Below are 15,895 nucleotides of genomic sequence, written 5' to 3'. Positions count from 1 at the left end.
AGAGCAAGTTGGGGTTAGTATCTTGCCCAAGGATACTTGGCACGAGGAGCCTGGGATCGAACCATCAGCCTTCCGACCAGTAGGTGACCAGCTCTACCTCCTGAGCTACAGCCTCCCTGTTTCACCAGATTCGAGGTGTTACCTCCTTTGCACAGTATCAGCTTAAAGCACTTGTTGCAGGCTGCTGAGTTTGCATCTTTTGCTGTGAAGTACAGCCAGACTTTGACCGCTTAGCCTTGGGCATTTTTAATCTGTCGCTCTGCTCTAAAAGAACATACGTACCGGGGCCCGCCTACTATCCTTGGAAAGGTAAAATGATTGGCTAGAATCCAAAGTGTATGACATCTCAGGAAAAAAAGCACCAAAATGCGCACTGCTTTTCAGTCTGGTTACTACCGTTTATGTCAGACCCGGTGCCATAATGACATCAGATACCGGTGCCCATCCGCAGTTAGGAGGCAATGGTAGAGAAGGAAAGACAGGAGATGGTAAATGGCCTGCATTTGTATAGCGCTTTTCTAGTCCATAGGACCCCAAAGCGCTTTACACTACATTCAGTCATCCACCCATTCACACACACATTCACACACTGGCGATAGCAAGCTACATTGTAGCCACAGCTGCCCTGGGGCGCACTGACAGAGGCGAGGCTGCCGGACACAGGCGCCACCGGGCCCTCTGACCACCACCAGTAGGCAAACACGGGGTTAGTATCTTGCCCAAGGATATTTGGCATGCAGCCAGGGTGCAGCCTGGGATCGAACCACCGACCTTCTGATTAGTGGCTGACCTGCTCTGCCACCTGAGCTACAGCCACCCAGAGTGGAGGTGATGTATCTAAATGCATCTGAACAAAGCAGAAGTGCACACCAAACTCAACGGATAGTCAAATGTAGAATCACAGAACAGAACTGCAGGCTGAGTTTGGATGTTTGTCTTTCACACCTCTCTGTGTCTCACACACACAGTGACGTCAGACACAGTCACACTCACTGTTCCATCTGCTTTGTGCACAAATTCATTACTTTCTTCCTTCAATGATCTACATACTACGTGCTGCCCAGTGAATACTTTGCAATGTATTCCATCCCCTTTCAAGGCAGAATTACCCAGTTTATTCCCCATTACAAGACAACAATCAGTCACACTCACACAGACCACGTCTGGCCCGCACTCGCTCACACGTGCGTTTACCCACCAATGAGAGCTCTATCCTCCTTACATATTGGTGGATAAACCAAACACTCAACGCCCTCAGCGGCAGAGGAAAAACCTCCTTTCGGTGGAGCAACCATCCTTAACCCTCCTTAAAAACTGGCGAAGAAACCAGACCTCCTTAGAATAATTAAAAAACTGGTGGGGAAACCAGACCTCCTTAAAAAAAATAAAGAAAAACCGGTGGAGAAACCAGGTAGCTTCTAAAACACCATCTGTTTTAGAAAACAAAACAGATGGTGAATTCTTTAGAGAATTTTCTAGAAATCTTTTTCTTTCAAAACAGAATTCAGAATATTGATCTTTGACATGGAAGCTGTTTCTACAGGATCCTGATGGACACTCAAAGCTTTCATAAAATGTTCTCATTAGTTGTTTGCAGCAGAATATCACCTGATGTGAACCAAAACAACAAAAGTGCTCTGCACATGTGTGTGAGACTACAGATTCTAGAACCAGAACTGCTGATTTCATTACTCTGAACTTTTAAAGGCAGGTTTTGTATCTGAGAGCAGGGACACTTGCTGTGTTCAGTGTGACTCGTCTCTGCAGAAGGTCAGGGCTCTGATAGTTGCAGTTAGCGGGTGACTTACTGGGCAGGTGGATCCTGAGTGTCTGTTGGAGTCAGGGTTCATTATGGTCCTGGTTGCTACTGGAAATAAAGAAACAAAAGGAGGGTGTGTTGTTCAGGAAGTACAGACTGTAGCTCAGCAGGTAGAATTACTAACTGGAAGGTTGGAGGTTTGATCCCTGGCTGCTCCAGTCTGCACGCCACGGTATCCTTGGGCAAGATGTGGAACCCCGACTTGCTCTCCGATGCATCCATCATAGTGTCATTGTTAGAAAAAGAAGTGCTTGTGTGAATGAAGCACGCTGTATAAAATGCTGTGACTGCTCATACAGAAAAGCAGCTCATAAGAACTGGTTCATTTTCCAGATAATTCCACTATTAAGACAACAGACATTTGGGAGGCTTTCTCTGAGAGTAACACTGAAAGTCTTGCTGCTCCTCCACAAAATGAACTTCAGATTAAAGACACAGCTCAGCTAAACACAACTCAAACTAATCTACACTATTTTTCTTTATTACGCAGCGTTTTTATAACTATTTCCAGATGTTTCTAAAGATGAAAACAGAATTAAACTCCAGCCTGATGCGTTTCTGAGGTTCCTGACTCTGACCGTCCCTCAAACGCCTCTCTGGGCGTTTCCTTCCGTCGCTTTTACTTTCGCTTTCGTGAATGTTGTGGTGCAGTTGATCGTCTTATTAAATTCAGTTCTTTGCATTCTTTTGGCGGCGAAGAAAAACTGGGCTCAAAGTGGTCAAACTCAAAAAATGATCTTTATTTTACATTCCCGGGAACGGAGAACTGTTAGGCGCTATCATGCACCCACAGCTCTGAAAAAAAAATCACAAGCTGCATGTGTATATATATTTCTGCTACGTCACATATAGTTTCGATCAAAACAACTCCTTACATAGTAGCAGTTGATGACAATGACAGCTGCAGAGTTTGTGTCTGATGTATTAAGTATGAAACACTGTTGGGTTAAAATCTGGTCAGAATGAATCCAGGTGCAGGTGTGTCAGTTTAGGACCACTGGACTAACATCCAAGTGCTCACAATATAAAGTGTATTCTGTAGTAACATCCTGGTGTTGCAGCAACAGTCCCACATGGAAACGTCAACAGTCAAACTCAAAATCTCTTTTTGTCAACAATAAAATGACAGCAGACCAATTTGAACAAAGTTGGTAAAAAGCTTCAGAAATTAGTAAAATATTAAAAAGTGTCTGGATGCTCAATCATCCAGGTAAGGGTTAGGTTAGTAATGCTGTGATTGCAGACATTCCCCAACTCTCTGTGAATGGGACTCATGGCCATTGATCAGTGGTTGTTGATCAATGGTCATGACCTCCCAGCCATTGTGCAAATGTCCTGTTTATAAGGTTGGAAACCTGCAGTCAGCTGAGACTGAAGGAGTCACCTGGATGAGTCATGAAACGTTTCTCCCACTGAAAACATCCAGATGAACAGAATCAACTTTTGGGGATTAAAACGTGTCTGAATTAATCAGTGGGTGCTGAGTGGGTCAGTCAGTGTGTCGCTGGGCTGATTTGTGTTTCCTCTGCAGGTGAAGGTAGAAAGTGTGTGTGAGCTGATGTGAATTGAGCAGCATGGATCAGTGTGAGGACAGAGAGGAGGGAGTCCCTCCCTCTAAAAGCACTCTGTGTGGGGAACATGAGAGCCAGACCAAAGCTCAGAGGTGAGATGACCATCTCTAACTGTCCATGACTCTTCTCCATGTCACAGCTCAGCACTCACATCACTGCTCCATCATTATTCACAGGAACCAGCCTGGACCTCCACCCAGCTCTGTGTCCTGTAAGAGTGACGCGTCCAAAGATTTCAACATTGAGTTTAAAGTCTCTGCTGCAGAGAGGTGAGCTGTTAGTAACAAGAACTCTCTGATTTAAATGATTTTGATGTTTCCTGGTTTCTAAAATGCATCTCTGTAGCAGAGCAGTGTCTCCAAGGACACACAGGCTCAGCTGTAACTGTCAGTTTATCTGGTTTAAGACACATTTGGACTCAATTGGCTGTTTTTAACTATGTATTTTAATCAGAGGTGTAAATCTAGACCTCACACATCTGGATCCTAAACTATGATAGAAACAGCTGCTAGCAGTGGGTAGTTTGACTTTGATACGCTGCTCTAGAAAGCAAACAAAGGTTTGTGCAGCTCCTCTTCAGAAAAGTGTTCAGAGAGCAGCTGCTGTATTAGACAAAGGCTCGTCCTGTGAGCCCAGATGTGTGTAACAGCTGGATGAAGGAGAACCATCACAGTCGCGTCTCCATCCCGCCTTTATTAATGAACTTCCTGTTGCTTGCAGATGACAGGAACACAAAGTGTTTGTGCCACGTGATGCTGCAGGATTTGTTAACGTGTCCATGATGGTAACATCTCCTCGTCTAACTGCAAACACATGAGCGCTCCTAACGGCAGCTATCACAGCCACACAGGCAGACTGTGTCTCACTGTTGCATTCAGGGACATTTGTTTTCCTGTAAAAAGCTGAACTCTAATCTAAGAGGACTGTTACTGACAGGAAACAGCTGCATTATCTGCAGTCTGTGTGATCACAGCTGCTTCAATCACTTTATCAGAGAATTGATCATTGAATAAAACATGTTTGTGTCTGCAGAGGTCAGAGGTCACAGTCTGCAGGATCCAGCTGTCCGTCTGTGAGGAGTGACTGGTCCAAAGGTCATCCTCTAAACTTCAGTGCTGAACCTGGACCAACGAGGTCAGAGACCTGTGATGACTCCTTTACATGTTTGTGTTTTCCTGGATAAATATGACCAAAGATTCATTAAAAAGATAAAAATATTAGACTTTGTCCTGTAGCGCTGTGTGGCAGGCAGAATTGGACCCAAACACAACAGGATGAAGTCAAAGAGGCAGCTTTATTTCAGCTGTGAACATGCAAACAGCAGAAATAAGGAAACATAACTGTAGGTTTGCAGTGAATGAAGCCTCAGCTCAACGCTCCACTTTGTCCCTCTTTTCCTTCTCCAAACAGCCACATCAGGAGTCTTTGATGGAGTTTTAAAATATTTAATTACAAATGTCCAAAGATGGGTTCAGGATACCTGAATCCACAGTTATTAAAGCTAAAATAGTTCACAGGGTTTGGACTTCGTTAGGTGACGAGAGAACATCAAAGTGTTTTTTATCTTTAAACAGTATTTTTATCACTTCAGTTGCTCTCACAGCCCTGTTTGTTATTTTACCAGAGCTCTTATGTTTCACTCAGTGCTCCCACCAAACACCTTGGAGGACACATTACAGGGAGTGCAGAATTATTAGGCAAGTTGTATTTTTGAGGAATAATGTTATTATTGAACAACAACCATGTTCTCAATGAACCCAAAAAACTCATTAATGTCAAAGCTGAATGTTTTTGGAAGTAGTTTTTAGTTTGTTTTTAGTTTGAGCTATTTTAGGGGGATATCTGTGTGTGCAGGTGACTATTACTGTGCATAATTATTAGGCAACTTAACAAAAAACAAATATATACCCATTTCAATTATTTATTTTTACCAGTGAAACCAATATAACATCTCCACATTCACAAATATACATTTCTGACATTCAAAAACAAAACAAAAACAAATCAGCGACCAATATAGCCACCTTTCTTTGCAAGGACACTCAAAAGCCTGCCATCCATGGATTCTGTCAGTGTTTTGATCTGTTCACCATCAACATTGCGTGCAGCAGCAACCACAGCCTCCCAGACACTGTTCAGAGAGGTGTACTGTTTTCCCTCCTTGTAAATCTCACATTTGATGATGGACCACAGGTTCTCAATGGGGTTCAGATCAGGTGAACAAGGTGGCCATGTCAATAGTTTTTCTTCTTTTATACCCTTTCTTGCCAGCCACGCTGTGGAGTACTTGGACGCGTGTGATGGAGCATTGTCCTGCATGAAAATCATGTTTTTCTTGAAGGATGCAGACTTCTTCCTGTACCACTGCTTGAAGAAGGTGTCTTCCAGAAACTGGCAGTAGGACTGGGAGTTGAGCTTGACTCCATCCTCAACCCGAAAAGGCCCCACAAGCTCATCTTTGATGATACCAGCCCAAACCAGTACTCCACCTCCACCTTGCTGGCGTCTGAGTCGGACTGGAGCTCTCTGCCCTTTACCAATCCAGCCACGGGCCCATCCATCTGGCCCATCAAGACTCACTCTCATTTCAACAGTCCATAAAACCTTAGAAAAACCAGTCTTGAGATATTTCTTGGCCCAGTCTTGACGTTTCAGCTTGTGTGTCTTGTTCAGTGGTGGTCGTCTTTCAGCCTTTCTTACCTTGGCCATGTCTCTGAGTATTGCACACCTTGTGCTTTTGGGCACTCCAGTGATGTTGCAGCTCTGAAATATGGCCAAACTGGTGGCAAGTGGCATCTTGGCAGCTGCACGCTTGACTTTTCTCAGTTCATGGGCAGTTATTTTGCGCCTTGGTTTTTCCACACGCTTCTTGCGACCCTGTTGACTATTTTGAATGAAACGCTTGATTGTTCGATGATCACGCTTCAGAAGCTTTGCAATTTTGAGACTGCTGCATCCCTCTGCAAGATATCTCACTATTTTTGACTTTTCTGAGCCTGTCAAGTCCTTCTTTTGACCCATTTTGCCAAAGGAAAGGACGTTGCCTAATAATTATGCACACCTGATATAGGGTGTTGATGTCATTAGACCACACCCCTTCTCATTACAGAGATGCACATCGCCTAATATGCTTAGTGGGTAGTAGGCTTTCGAGCCTATACAGCTTGGAGTAAGACAACATGCATGAAGAGGATGATGTGGACAAAATACTCATTTGCCTAATAATTCTGCACTCCCTGTAGTGTGATTTAGATTTCATTGGTGTAAACACCAGTCACACAAGCTAACCCATGGAGGCAGCAGCAGGCTTTGTGTTTGGTCTGTTGGCTTAAACTAAGAGAGTTTAGTTTGTTAGCACAAAGAGCTGTCAGCTAAAGCCCCGAATGCACTTTGAATACAGACGAACTGAGAAAAAGACTTTAAATACAGCAAACAGTCAAACTGACCACATGTTTTTCTGCTGATCAGCCACAGCAGTACGTTTAGCATTCATGCTAGCAGCAGGCTATGACTGTCCACTCAGCACCAACACAGGTAGGAGTGAGCAGTGATGAAGCAGGACTGTGGGCAAGTTTGAGCTACAATCCTATTGGCTTCTCAGTTTCTCCAAAGAAAAGGGGAAAAATTCTTGGTGTTGTGAAGATGTGAGTTGGTCTTGTTGTCGTGGGGCTGGAAGGATGCTGGCAGTGAGAGGCTTTTCATACAGTGTTCAGTAACAGAATGAGAAGAAAGCCACTGCACATGAAACAAGGTGCTCGTAGTGTTTGTTTACTGTGTTTGTGCCACAATGTCAGATCAGTTGTAGATTCACATGCAGACTTGTCCAGTGAAACCAGTGCAAGTACTGCAGTACAGAGCAAAGACTAAGCAAGGGTGTTATTGTAAACTTTAACAAAAGACTGTTATGTGACAAAGAGTAAGTACATTATTTTTATGAGATTGTTCATCATGTCTTTAATTTAATATTTCCAGTTTTTCCTTCCTGTCTCATGAAGCTGTTACATTTATTGTTTTTCTCTTAGGATCAATAAGAGGCCAGAATCTCCTGGACCTGAACCCAGCTGTGTTTCCTTAAAGAGCAACGAGTCGAAGGATGTTGCTGTATACTTTAAAGGCTGTTCTTCTGCTGCTGAGAGGTAATGTGTGTCTAGATGTTGTTCCTGACTCTGTATTTCTGAATAAATCCTCATGTTTAATATCAGCTCAGCTCTTTTTCACACATTTCTATGTTGGTATGTGAAGCGGTGTGTGTTGGAGTGTTTCCACAAACACAGCAGTCAGAGTGGAAAGAGTGGATGTTGTAGGAGGTGTTTGTGTAGTGAAGAGGCTGAGTGTCTGTAGGACTCCAGCTGCTCCAGCAGGTGTCTCCTTTGTGCTTTGCTTCAAACACAGTGTAGGGAGGAGCTTCCACTCAGGTGTTTCAGGTGTTGCTGGATGGAGGAGGACAAATAGTTTTTCCCTTCAGTGACACTTCAACAGCTCAATGTTCTGGGAGATGTTTGTCTTTATGAAGGTTTATGGATTCTTGTTCTTACTTTGGTTAAACTGAGCAATACATTTTCCATCTAACATTTAAAGTAAATTTCCAGGTGAATAAAAGATCTGCAGCTGCAGCCTCTGTGATGTTTCACAGTCTGAAAGTAACAAATTCAACCAGAGTTCAAACAAAGGCTTAATATACGTGTGTGTTTGATATAATGTCAACAAGTACAAACAGGTGTTCTTACAGGTCTTAATCACAGAGGTCTGATAAGTCTGGTGACTTTCACACTCAGCAATTTTGCTGCCTTTTATTTTATATTGGCCTTTTTAAAGCCCTTCAAAGTCTCCCACATTCATACAGAGCTTTTAACACCAAACTCCTTTACAGTCCTTCTCCTCTCACACACGATCACACGACTGATTTGTCTGCAGCAGCTGTGTTACTGCTAGTATTTTATTATGTGTGTAATCTCCTCATATTGTTCCTGTGGTTTAGTTTGACTTCCTTCTGCAAACTCAGCTGCTCTGTTGCTGATACACGTCTCCATGAATATGATTGATCAGATGCTGCCATGTTTCATGTGAGCGCTCAGCTGAAACCCTGGGTTGACTTATCGAGTTAATAACAAGCTTCACGTGACTGTGAATGCTAAAGTGAATCAGATAAAGGAAAGAGACCCTGCTAATGTTGGACTCACTTCTTAGTGTAGATCCCAGGAGGAAGTTCAACATAGCCATTCTTTGTGCTAGCTCGACCAAACCTGAGACCACAGTGCAGGATAATGATCATCATCTGTCTCTGTCAAGGACATTTAAAATCCACAAATAACAAACATAATTATATTTGATCATTAAAAATATGTTTTCACTTAAAAAAGCATGAGCACACTGGTGGATTACAGAAACATGAAAACTGGTTAACAGTAAAGTTAATTTAGGTGTAAACAAAGTGTCAAACATACTTAAGTAGAAGGACTGATGTTTGTGTTAAAATACCCTCTTAAAGCTGAAATACTGATTCAACTTCTTTCTCCAAAAGTTGATTCAGTTCATCTGGACGTAGCGTTTTGTGGGAGAAACATTTCGTCTCTCATCCAGGTGACTCCTTCAGTCTCAGCTGACTGCAGGATTCAATCTTATAAACAGGACATTTGCATAATGACTGAAACCAGCCCACTGAAGGAACAATGGGCTGGGAGGTCAGTTCCTTAATCTTAATTATGCAATTCTCATGACCATTGATCAACAACCACTGATCAATGGTCATGAGTACCATTCACAGAGAGTTGGGGAATGACTGCAATCACAGCATGTAAGATGGTGACAGATGTACCCTTAGGCCCCCTCCTCAATTCAGAGATGGTCTTTCCCTTTTCACGTAAATGGCCTCCTTGACTCCGCCTTCAAACCAGCGTTCCTCCCTGTCCGGGATGTTACATCCTCATCATTGAAAGAGTGTCCACTGGCCTGTAGGTGTAAATAGACTGCAGAGTCCTGGCCTGACGAGGTGGCTCTTCTGTGTTGTAGCCAGAGGTTGTTTGGTTTCCTCGATGTATAAATCCTGCCAATCGTCCTGCACTTAACAGCGTACACTATGTTACTCTGTTTGTGTCGGGGGACCCGATCCTTGGGGTGGACCAGTTTTTGGCGCAGCGTGTTTTGGGGTTTAAAAGCCACAGAGACCCAGTGTTTAGAAAAAATGCGACTCAGCTGCTCCGACACTCCTGACACATATGGGATAGCTACAGGTTTTCTCTTAGGCAGCGGTTGTCCTTCTCTCCTGGATCGACTGGAACTTTCTTTAGGAGCCTTTCCAGCTTTGACAAAAGTCCAGCTGGGACACATTTACGCTACGTCCAGATGAAGAGAATCAACTTTTGGAGATTTACTTTCCTGGATGATTGAGAATGCATCAAGACGTTCCTCCTAAAGTGTTATTCAGAAAAATGACAAAAAAAGTTTTAAAAATAAGGATTAAAATATTAAAAACTATGTTTTTGAGTTTCCTGATGTAGCACAAAAATATATGAACATAACTGTATATAGGACAGATATTTTACGGTTCTTTTAGGCAGCACCAAAAAACAAAAAGACTATTTTAAGCTGTCTGAGGTAGTGAGTCAACATGTCACACTGGGTCAAAGGTCAGGGAGTAAAAGTGTGTTTTAAAGGAGGTTTAAAAGCAGCGAGTGAAGGAGCCTGTCGAGGTAAATCGTTCCATAACTGATCAAATTCAGTTGGTGGACCTCTGTGTGAAATCAAGCATCTGGTTCGCAGAGAGGATAACCCTCACATGGGCTGTACAACATTATATAGGGAGACATTGTATTTTTATTTTATTTTTTATTCCTATTTATTCTATTTATCCCCTTTGTATATTTTATTTATATTTGTCTCTGTATTTATATATGTGTGTGTGTATGTATGTATGTATGTATGTATGTATGTATATATATATATATATATAAAATAAAACAATTCTGTAACTGTAACTTCGGTCGTTGCTGTGCTTTTTGGAAGTCGAATTTCCCAGAGGAACCCACCCGAGGGATTAATAAAGTTCTATCTTATCTTATCTCTTATCTTAAAAACAGAGATTATCGTAGCCATCGCTCTCTCGCATGGACGTGGCAGTCTTGCTGTCTGCTGCGAATCCTCCCCGTACCTCCGTGACCTCGTCTGGTATCTGCTCCCTCCTCTGTAAGAGACAGTAAAGGAAAACACGTCTCTGCCTAGTCTTGAAAATCTAATCTTATCATCCATTGTTCTTCTAGGGCCTCTTCTTCTTGTGGCCTCAGCTAACTGCTAATATTTAAATGGCTAACATTAACATGTGTGCCAGCCAGGTTCACATTTATGATGAACTATGATTAATTAACTGATGTTGAAACTGGAGCTTTACTGACCTCTGAAATTCCTCCTAAAGTGTTATTCAGTGTTGTGACAGTCAGCTGCTTCAGCTGCTGCTGGGATGGGCTGTGGCAAAGAGAACAGAGAAAATCCAAATCAGAGTTTTTCTCTGAATTAAAAGGAAACAACAATATATTCTACATGGTGAAACTGATGGTTTCTGGTGTTTGGGTCTGTTTTTCTGTATTTATGCAGATAAAGTGTAAACTCAGATGAATTATACCATCAAATGTTAAAGGAAAATATCAGGATGAGTGTCTGTGAGCTGAGAAGGACGTGAAGCGAGCAGTTTATCCCAGAGCTGAAGCTGCTCTGTGTGCAGAGATGAGCTCAGATTCCTGCTGTGATTGATCAACAGTCACAGAAATGTAGACTTGTAGTTATTACTGCAGTATGGTCACAGCAGATACTGATAAACATGTATTATGAGGATGGATGATCAAGTTTCTCACTCTCTCCTTTAAATCTCAGTTTTTTCTTCTTCACAGTTTATCTGTTAATTTATTAATGAATAACACTGAAAGAGTTTCTGTTATATTTCCCCTTGAACATCAGCTTATTAGGGCGGCATTAGGAAATAGCCCCCCTCCAAAGAATGAATAAATGAATGATGATGTAGATAACCTGCTGTTAGTTTGGTATTTTGTCCTAATCCGCTTGCCGTACCTCCGTGTAGGTGTGTGTATGTTTTGAGTGGTATAGGCGCCATTCCGTTATTGAATCCAAGCATGTAAGTTCTCTGCTGCTGTGCTGGTTAATAAAACCACGTTAACTGAGATTACTGCTTCATCATTATCATACTGGTGAACATACAACAGATGATAATAATAAAATGATTCAAAAGCAGAGCTCAGAGTGGTAGAATGGTCAAACATGGATCCACGGGTGGTTCAACTGCATTTGGTGACGTGACTAAAGCAAATCTTTCAAATAATCCCACCATCAACGGGATGTTGTCTCCTTTACTACGGTTACTTTACTTGGTCACCGTGTGAATTTCTTTGAAATGAACCAAATTCTTTTATTTGTTGGTTGTTGCATATTTAACCTCTACAGTCAGGAAAGGAGGAGATGAGGCCTCAACAATGTTGGGTTGTAGCTGTGGTTCAGGTTAGAGTGAGTGTCCATGGAATAAATGTAAGTCAGTGAACTGGAAACGTGACTGTGTTCAAACTTTGTTTTCCTTTTTATAATGAGTCTAATCAAAGGTGGACAGAAGTATCTCCACTGTGACTTTTCTGTGTCACCATCAGAGCTTCTGCACAGTGTGGAGAAAGATCCAGAAGCAGAGCTGGACTGCAGACAGCCAGTCAGAGCAGCTGTGTACAAAGTAAGACTGAACATCTGTCTGCTGATGGACTCATTTCTGAAAACTGGACTTCTTGTGTTGTTCAGACATTGAAGAGTTTTCTTTCTCTTTAGTCTCATTGTTTTTCTTTCTTTCAGCAGATGTTGGTCTGCAGGAGGTTTTAGATGAACATAAGATCAGTCTGAGGAGGAGATGTGAACGTGTGACTGAAGGAAGTGATGAAACAGGAAGTAGAACCCTCCTCAACAGGATCTACACTGAGCTCTACATCACAGAGGGACAGAGTGAAGAGGTTCATACCCAACATGAGGTGAGGCAGCTGGAGACAGCTTCCAAGATGGACGCCCTCCATGACGCTCCAATCAGGTGCCAGGACATCTTTAAAGCCTTACCTGACCAACAGAGACCCATCAGAGTGGTTCTGACCAACGGCGTGGCTGGTGTTGGAAAAACCTTCTCAGTGCAGAAGTTCACTCTGGACTGGGCAGAGGGCTTGGAGAACCAACATGTCAGTGTGGTGGTTCTGCTTTCATTCAGGGAGCTGAACCTGATCAGAGATGAGCAGTACAGTCTTCTGGAGCTGCTCCATGTTTTCCATCCAACATTACAGAAGGTCACAGCAGAGAAGCTGGCTGTCTCTCAGCTTTTGTTCATCTTTGACGGCCTGGATGAAAGCAGACTTTCATTGGATTTCACCAACAGGAAGCTGCTGTCTGATGTCACACAGAAGTCATCAGTCAGCCAGCTGCTGACAAACCTCATCCAGGGGAATCTGCTTCCCTTCGCTCTCGTCTGGATAACTTCCCGACCCGCAGCAGCCAATCAGATCCCTGCTACATGTGTTGACAGGCTAACAGAAGTACGAGGCTTCACTGACGCCCAGAAGGAGGAGTACTTCAGGAGGAGATTCAGTGATGAAGAGCTGTCCAGCAGAATCATCTCCCACATGAAGACATCCAGGAGCCTCCACATCATGTGTAGTATCCCAGTCTTCTGCTGGATCACTGCTACAGTTCTGGAGCACATGTTGACTACAGAGCAGAGAGGAGAGCTGCCCAAGACCCTGACTGACATGTACTCACACTTCCTGCTGGTTCAGACAAAGAGGAAGAAGAACAAGTACCATGAGGGACATGAGACGAGTCCACAGGAGCTGACGGAGGCTGACAGGGAAGTTCTTCTGAAGCTGGGGAGGCTGGCGTTTGAACATCTGGAGAAAGGAAACATCATGTTCTACCAAGAAGACCTGGAGCAGTGTGGTCTGGATGTGACAGAGGCCTCGGTGTACTCAGGAGTTTGTACAGAGATCTTCAAAAGAGAGTGTGTGATCTTCCAGAAACCAGTCTACTGCTTTGTTCATCTGAGCATTCAGGAGTTTCTGGCTGCTGTCTACATGTTCCACTGTCACACCAACAGGAAGACAAAGGTGCTGAAGAACTTCCTTAAACCAAAATCTTTAATCAAGATGATTTCCAGTCTTTTTGATGACGATGATCTCCAATCACTTGATGTATTTCTGAGGAGAGCCATGGAGAAATCCCTCCAGAGTAAAAATGGCCACCTGGACCTGTTTGTTCGCTTCCTTCATGGCCTCTGTCTGGAGTCCAACCAGAGACTCTTAGTAGGTCTGCTGGGTCAGACAGAGATCAGTCCAGGAACCATCCAGAGAGTCATCAACAACCTGAAGGAGATGAACAGTGATGAAATCTCTCCTGACAGAAGCATCAACATCTTCCACTGTCTGATGGAGATGAACCACCTCTCAGTACATCAGGAGATCCAAGAGTTCCTGAAGTCAGAGAACAGATCAGAGAAGTTACTCTCTGAGATCCAGTGCTCAGCTCTGGCCTTCATGCTGCAGATGTCAGAGGAGGTTCTGGATGAGTTGGACCTGCACAAGTACAACACATCAGAGCAGGGACGACAGAGACTGATTCCAGCTGTGAGGAACTGCAGAAAGGCTGGGTGAGTCCAGATGTGATCATTAACATCATTGATCAGTGTAGGTTAGTAGTTTAATGTTGAAAATAAAATCAGATTGTAACCACAAAGTGTTTGTGTCCGTACGCTGCAACCTTCCACACCATTCCTTTATTGTACAGACTCAGCAGCAGCTCCATGGATCCCAAATCCAAGAGTGGAGAACAGATTTGAAGTGTGTCACATCCATGCAGTCACAGCTGTTTCCACCATGTTTCCACTGATATTAATCCTGTTCAATGACACGTTTCATATCAGTGAATATGTTCTTTAGGACGTCCACTGACATGTTTAAGTGTCCTGCTGGAAATCACTCAAATCATCCATGAAATCCATGAAAAATCCTTTTAGTGTTTCTAACTTCAGCCTCTGTCCTCTCTCTCTCTCCATCCTCCTCACTGCTTCTTTCACTGATAATCACACAAACATCGTATTCAGCTACAAAATAACACAATAATATCATCTGATGATCATTATTATAAGAGCAGGATCCATATTTGATATCAGAGTAACACACTGCTTGGTTATGTGCAGTCATCATCAGTGACTGTGGGTCAAACAGAAGCTCTCTGATTGGTTGCTGACCTTGGTCACCTGTCCACTCTCACCTGTTTGTGTTTGCTCTCTCTTTGCTGTCTCCATCCTCTCTCTCCTTTCTCTCCCTCTCTGTCTTTGTACGTCACTCAGGTCCAATGGAAACAGTGACATTTACAAACGTTCTTGAATAATTTATAATACTTTGGAACAACAGTAAAACAGCCAAAAAAGTGTAAGACTGAAGCAGGTCCAACCTTATAACCAATACGGGCTCCACCCCAAACAATAACCAAATTCCCTAATATACTAAAATCACTCAGCAGTCCAACTGCTTTCCACGGTCCAACCGTATTAAATCCTTTAGCGGTCCAACCGCATTCAATCATTTTTAGCAGTCCAACTGCATTAAATCCTCAGTACTGTCATGAGATTCTCATCAAAATCAAAGCAGACATTCCCCAGTAATTTCAGTGAGTAGACTTTAATTTGTAATGTCCAATTTGGCACACTTTGGAAATAATTCAACAGGTAGTGCCTTACCTTTGGATAAGCGGCTTAGAACAACAATGAGAAAAAGAGAGCTGATTATTAGCTCATCAAAACACAAAACAAAATCACAATGAATTATCGGTTAATTTCATTTAAAATAATTCATTAAGTATTTATGTACAATTCAAATTAGTTAATTACATATTTTGTTGGTTTGTTTTCTATTTTAATTATTTTACTGACACATTTAATGAATTATTTAATGATGTATTTATTTAATTCACGTTGCTACTCCTGGCCCTGCATCGCTGTTCATAAATACATTTTATTTGTCAGCTTCACCCATCAAAGTCAGGGGGCGGGGTTAATGCTGATCAAGTCAACACCATTGCTTTGGTCTGGTGGGCGTTCTTTTAGTGGGCTTTTCTCAATACTAAGTAGGCCTACACACCAGGGTTTGGACATGTGTGGACCCAAACTATACTTTTACCCTTTTTTGTGTGTCACCAAATACACTTTAATATTTTCTAGACAAGAATGTAGTGGCGTAATCTTTAACCTCTTTTGGCTCCAAACAGAAGTGACAGACTTGAGCAGGGTTCATTTAAAGGCTGACAGAAGTGGAGTGGTGACGGGGAGATGTTTGACAGGACAGTGTTTCAGCCTCCACAGGTTCATGTTGTGCTCCATCAGTCAGTGAAGATGAAGTCAGTGCTGATGAGGCTGTAGAGTGTGTGAGGGATGTGAATGAGGATGATGAAGATCTGATGATAGCAGATAAAAACAGGCTGCAGAGAC

The 15,895-nt window shown here is 42.8% G+C and overlaps 1 protein-coding gene across 1 annotated transcript; it reads left to right on the top strand.

Moving 5' to 3' along the window:
• Window positions 1–2,707: 2,707 nt before the first annotated feature.
• Window positions 2,708–14,781, top strand: LOC146675663 (protein NLRC3-like). The gene is made up of 6 exons (XM_085400681.1): window positions 2,708–3,482; window positions 3,567–3,659; window positions 4,423–4,524; window positions 7,413–7,526; window positions 12,036–12,112; window positions 12,229–14,781. The coding sequence occupies exons 1-6, from the start codon at window positions 3,394–3,396 to the stop codon at window positions 14,058–14,060; spliced, it is 2,307 nt and encodes a 768-aa protein (XP_085256807.1). The 5' UTR covers window positions 2,708–3,393; the 3' UTR covers window positions 14,061–14,781.
• Window positions 14,782–15,895: the final 1,114 nt, after the last annotated feature.

The sequence above is a fragment of the Rhamphochromis longiceps genome, linkage group LG3, assembly GCF_057381845.1.
Source record: "Rhamphochromis longiceps isolate RC_006_pf linkage group LG3, R_longiceps_female_GT1.1, whole genome shotgun sequence".
Taxonomy (NCBI): Eukaryota; Metazoa; Chordata; class Actinopteri; order Cichliformes; family Cichlidae; genus Rhamphochromis; species Rhamphochromis longiceps.
This window is presented reverse-complemented; position numbering and strand designations above follow the sequence as displayed.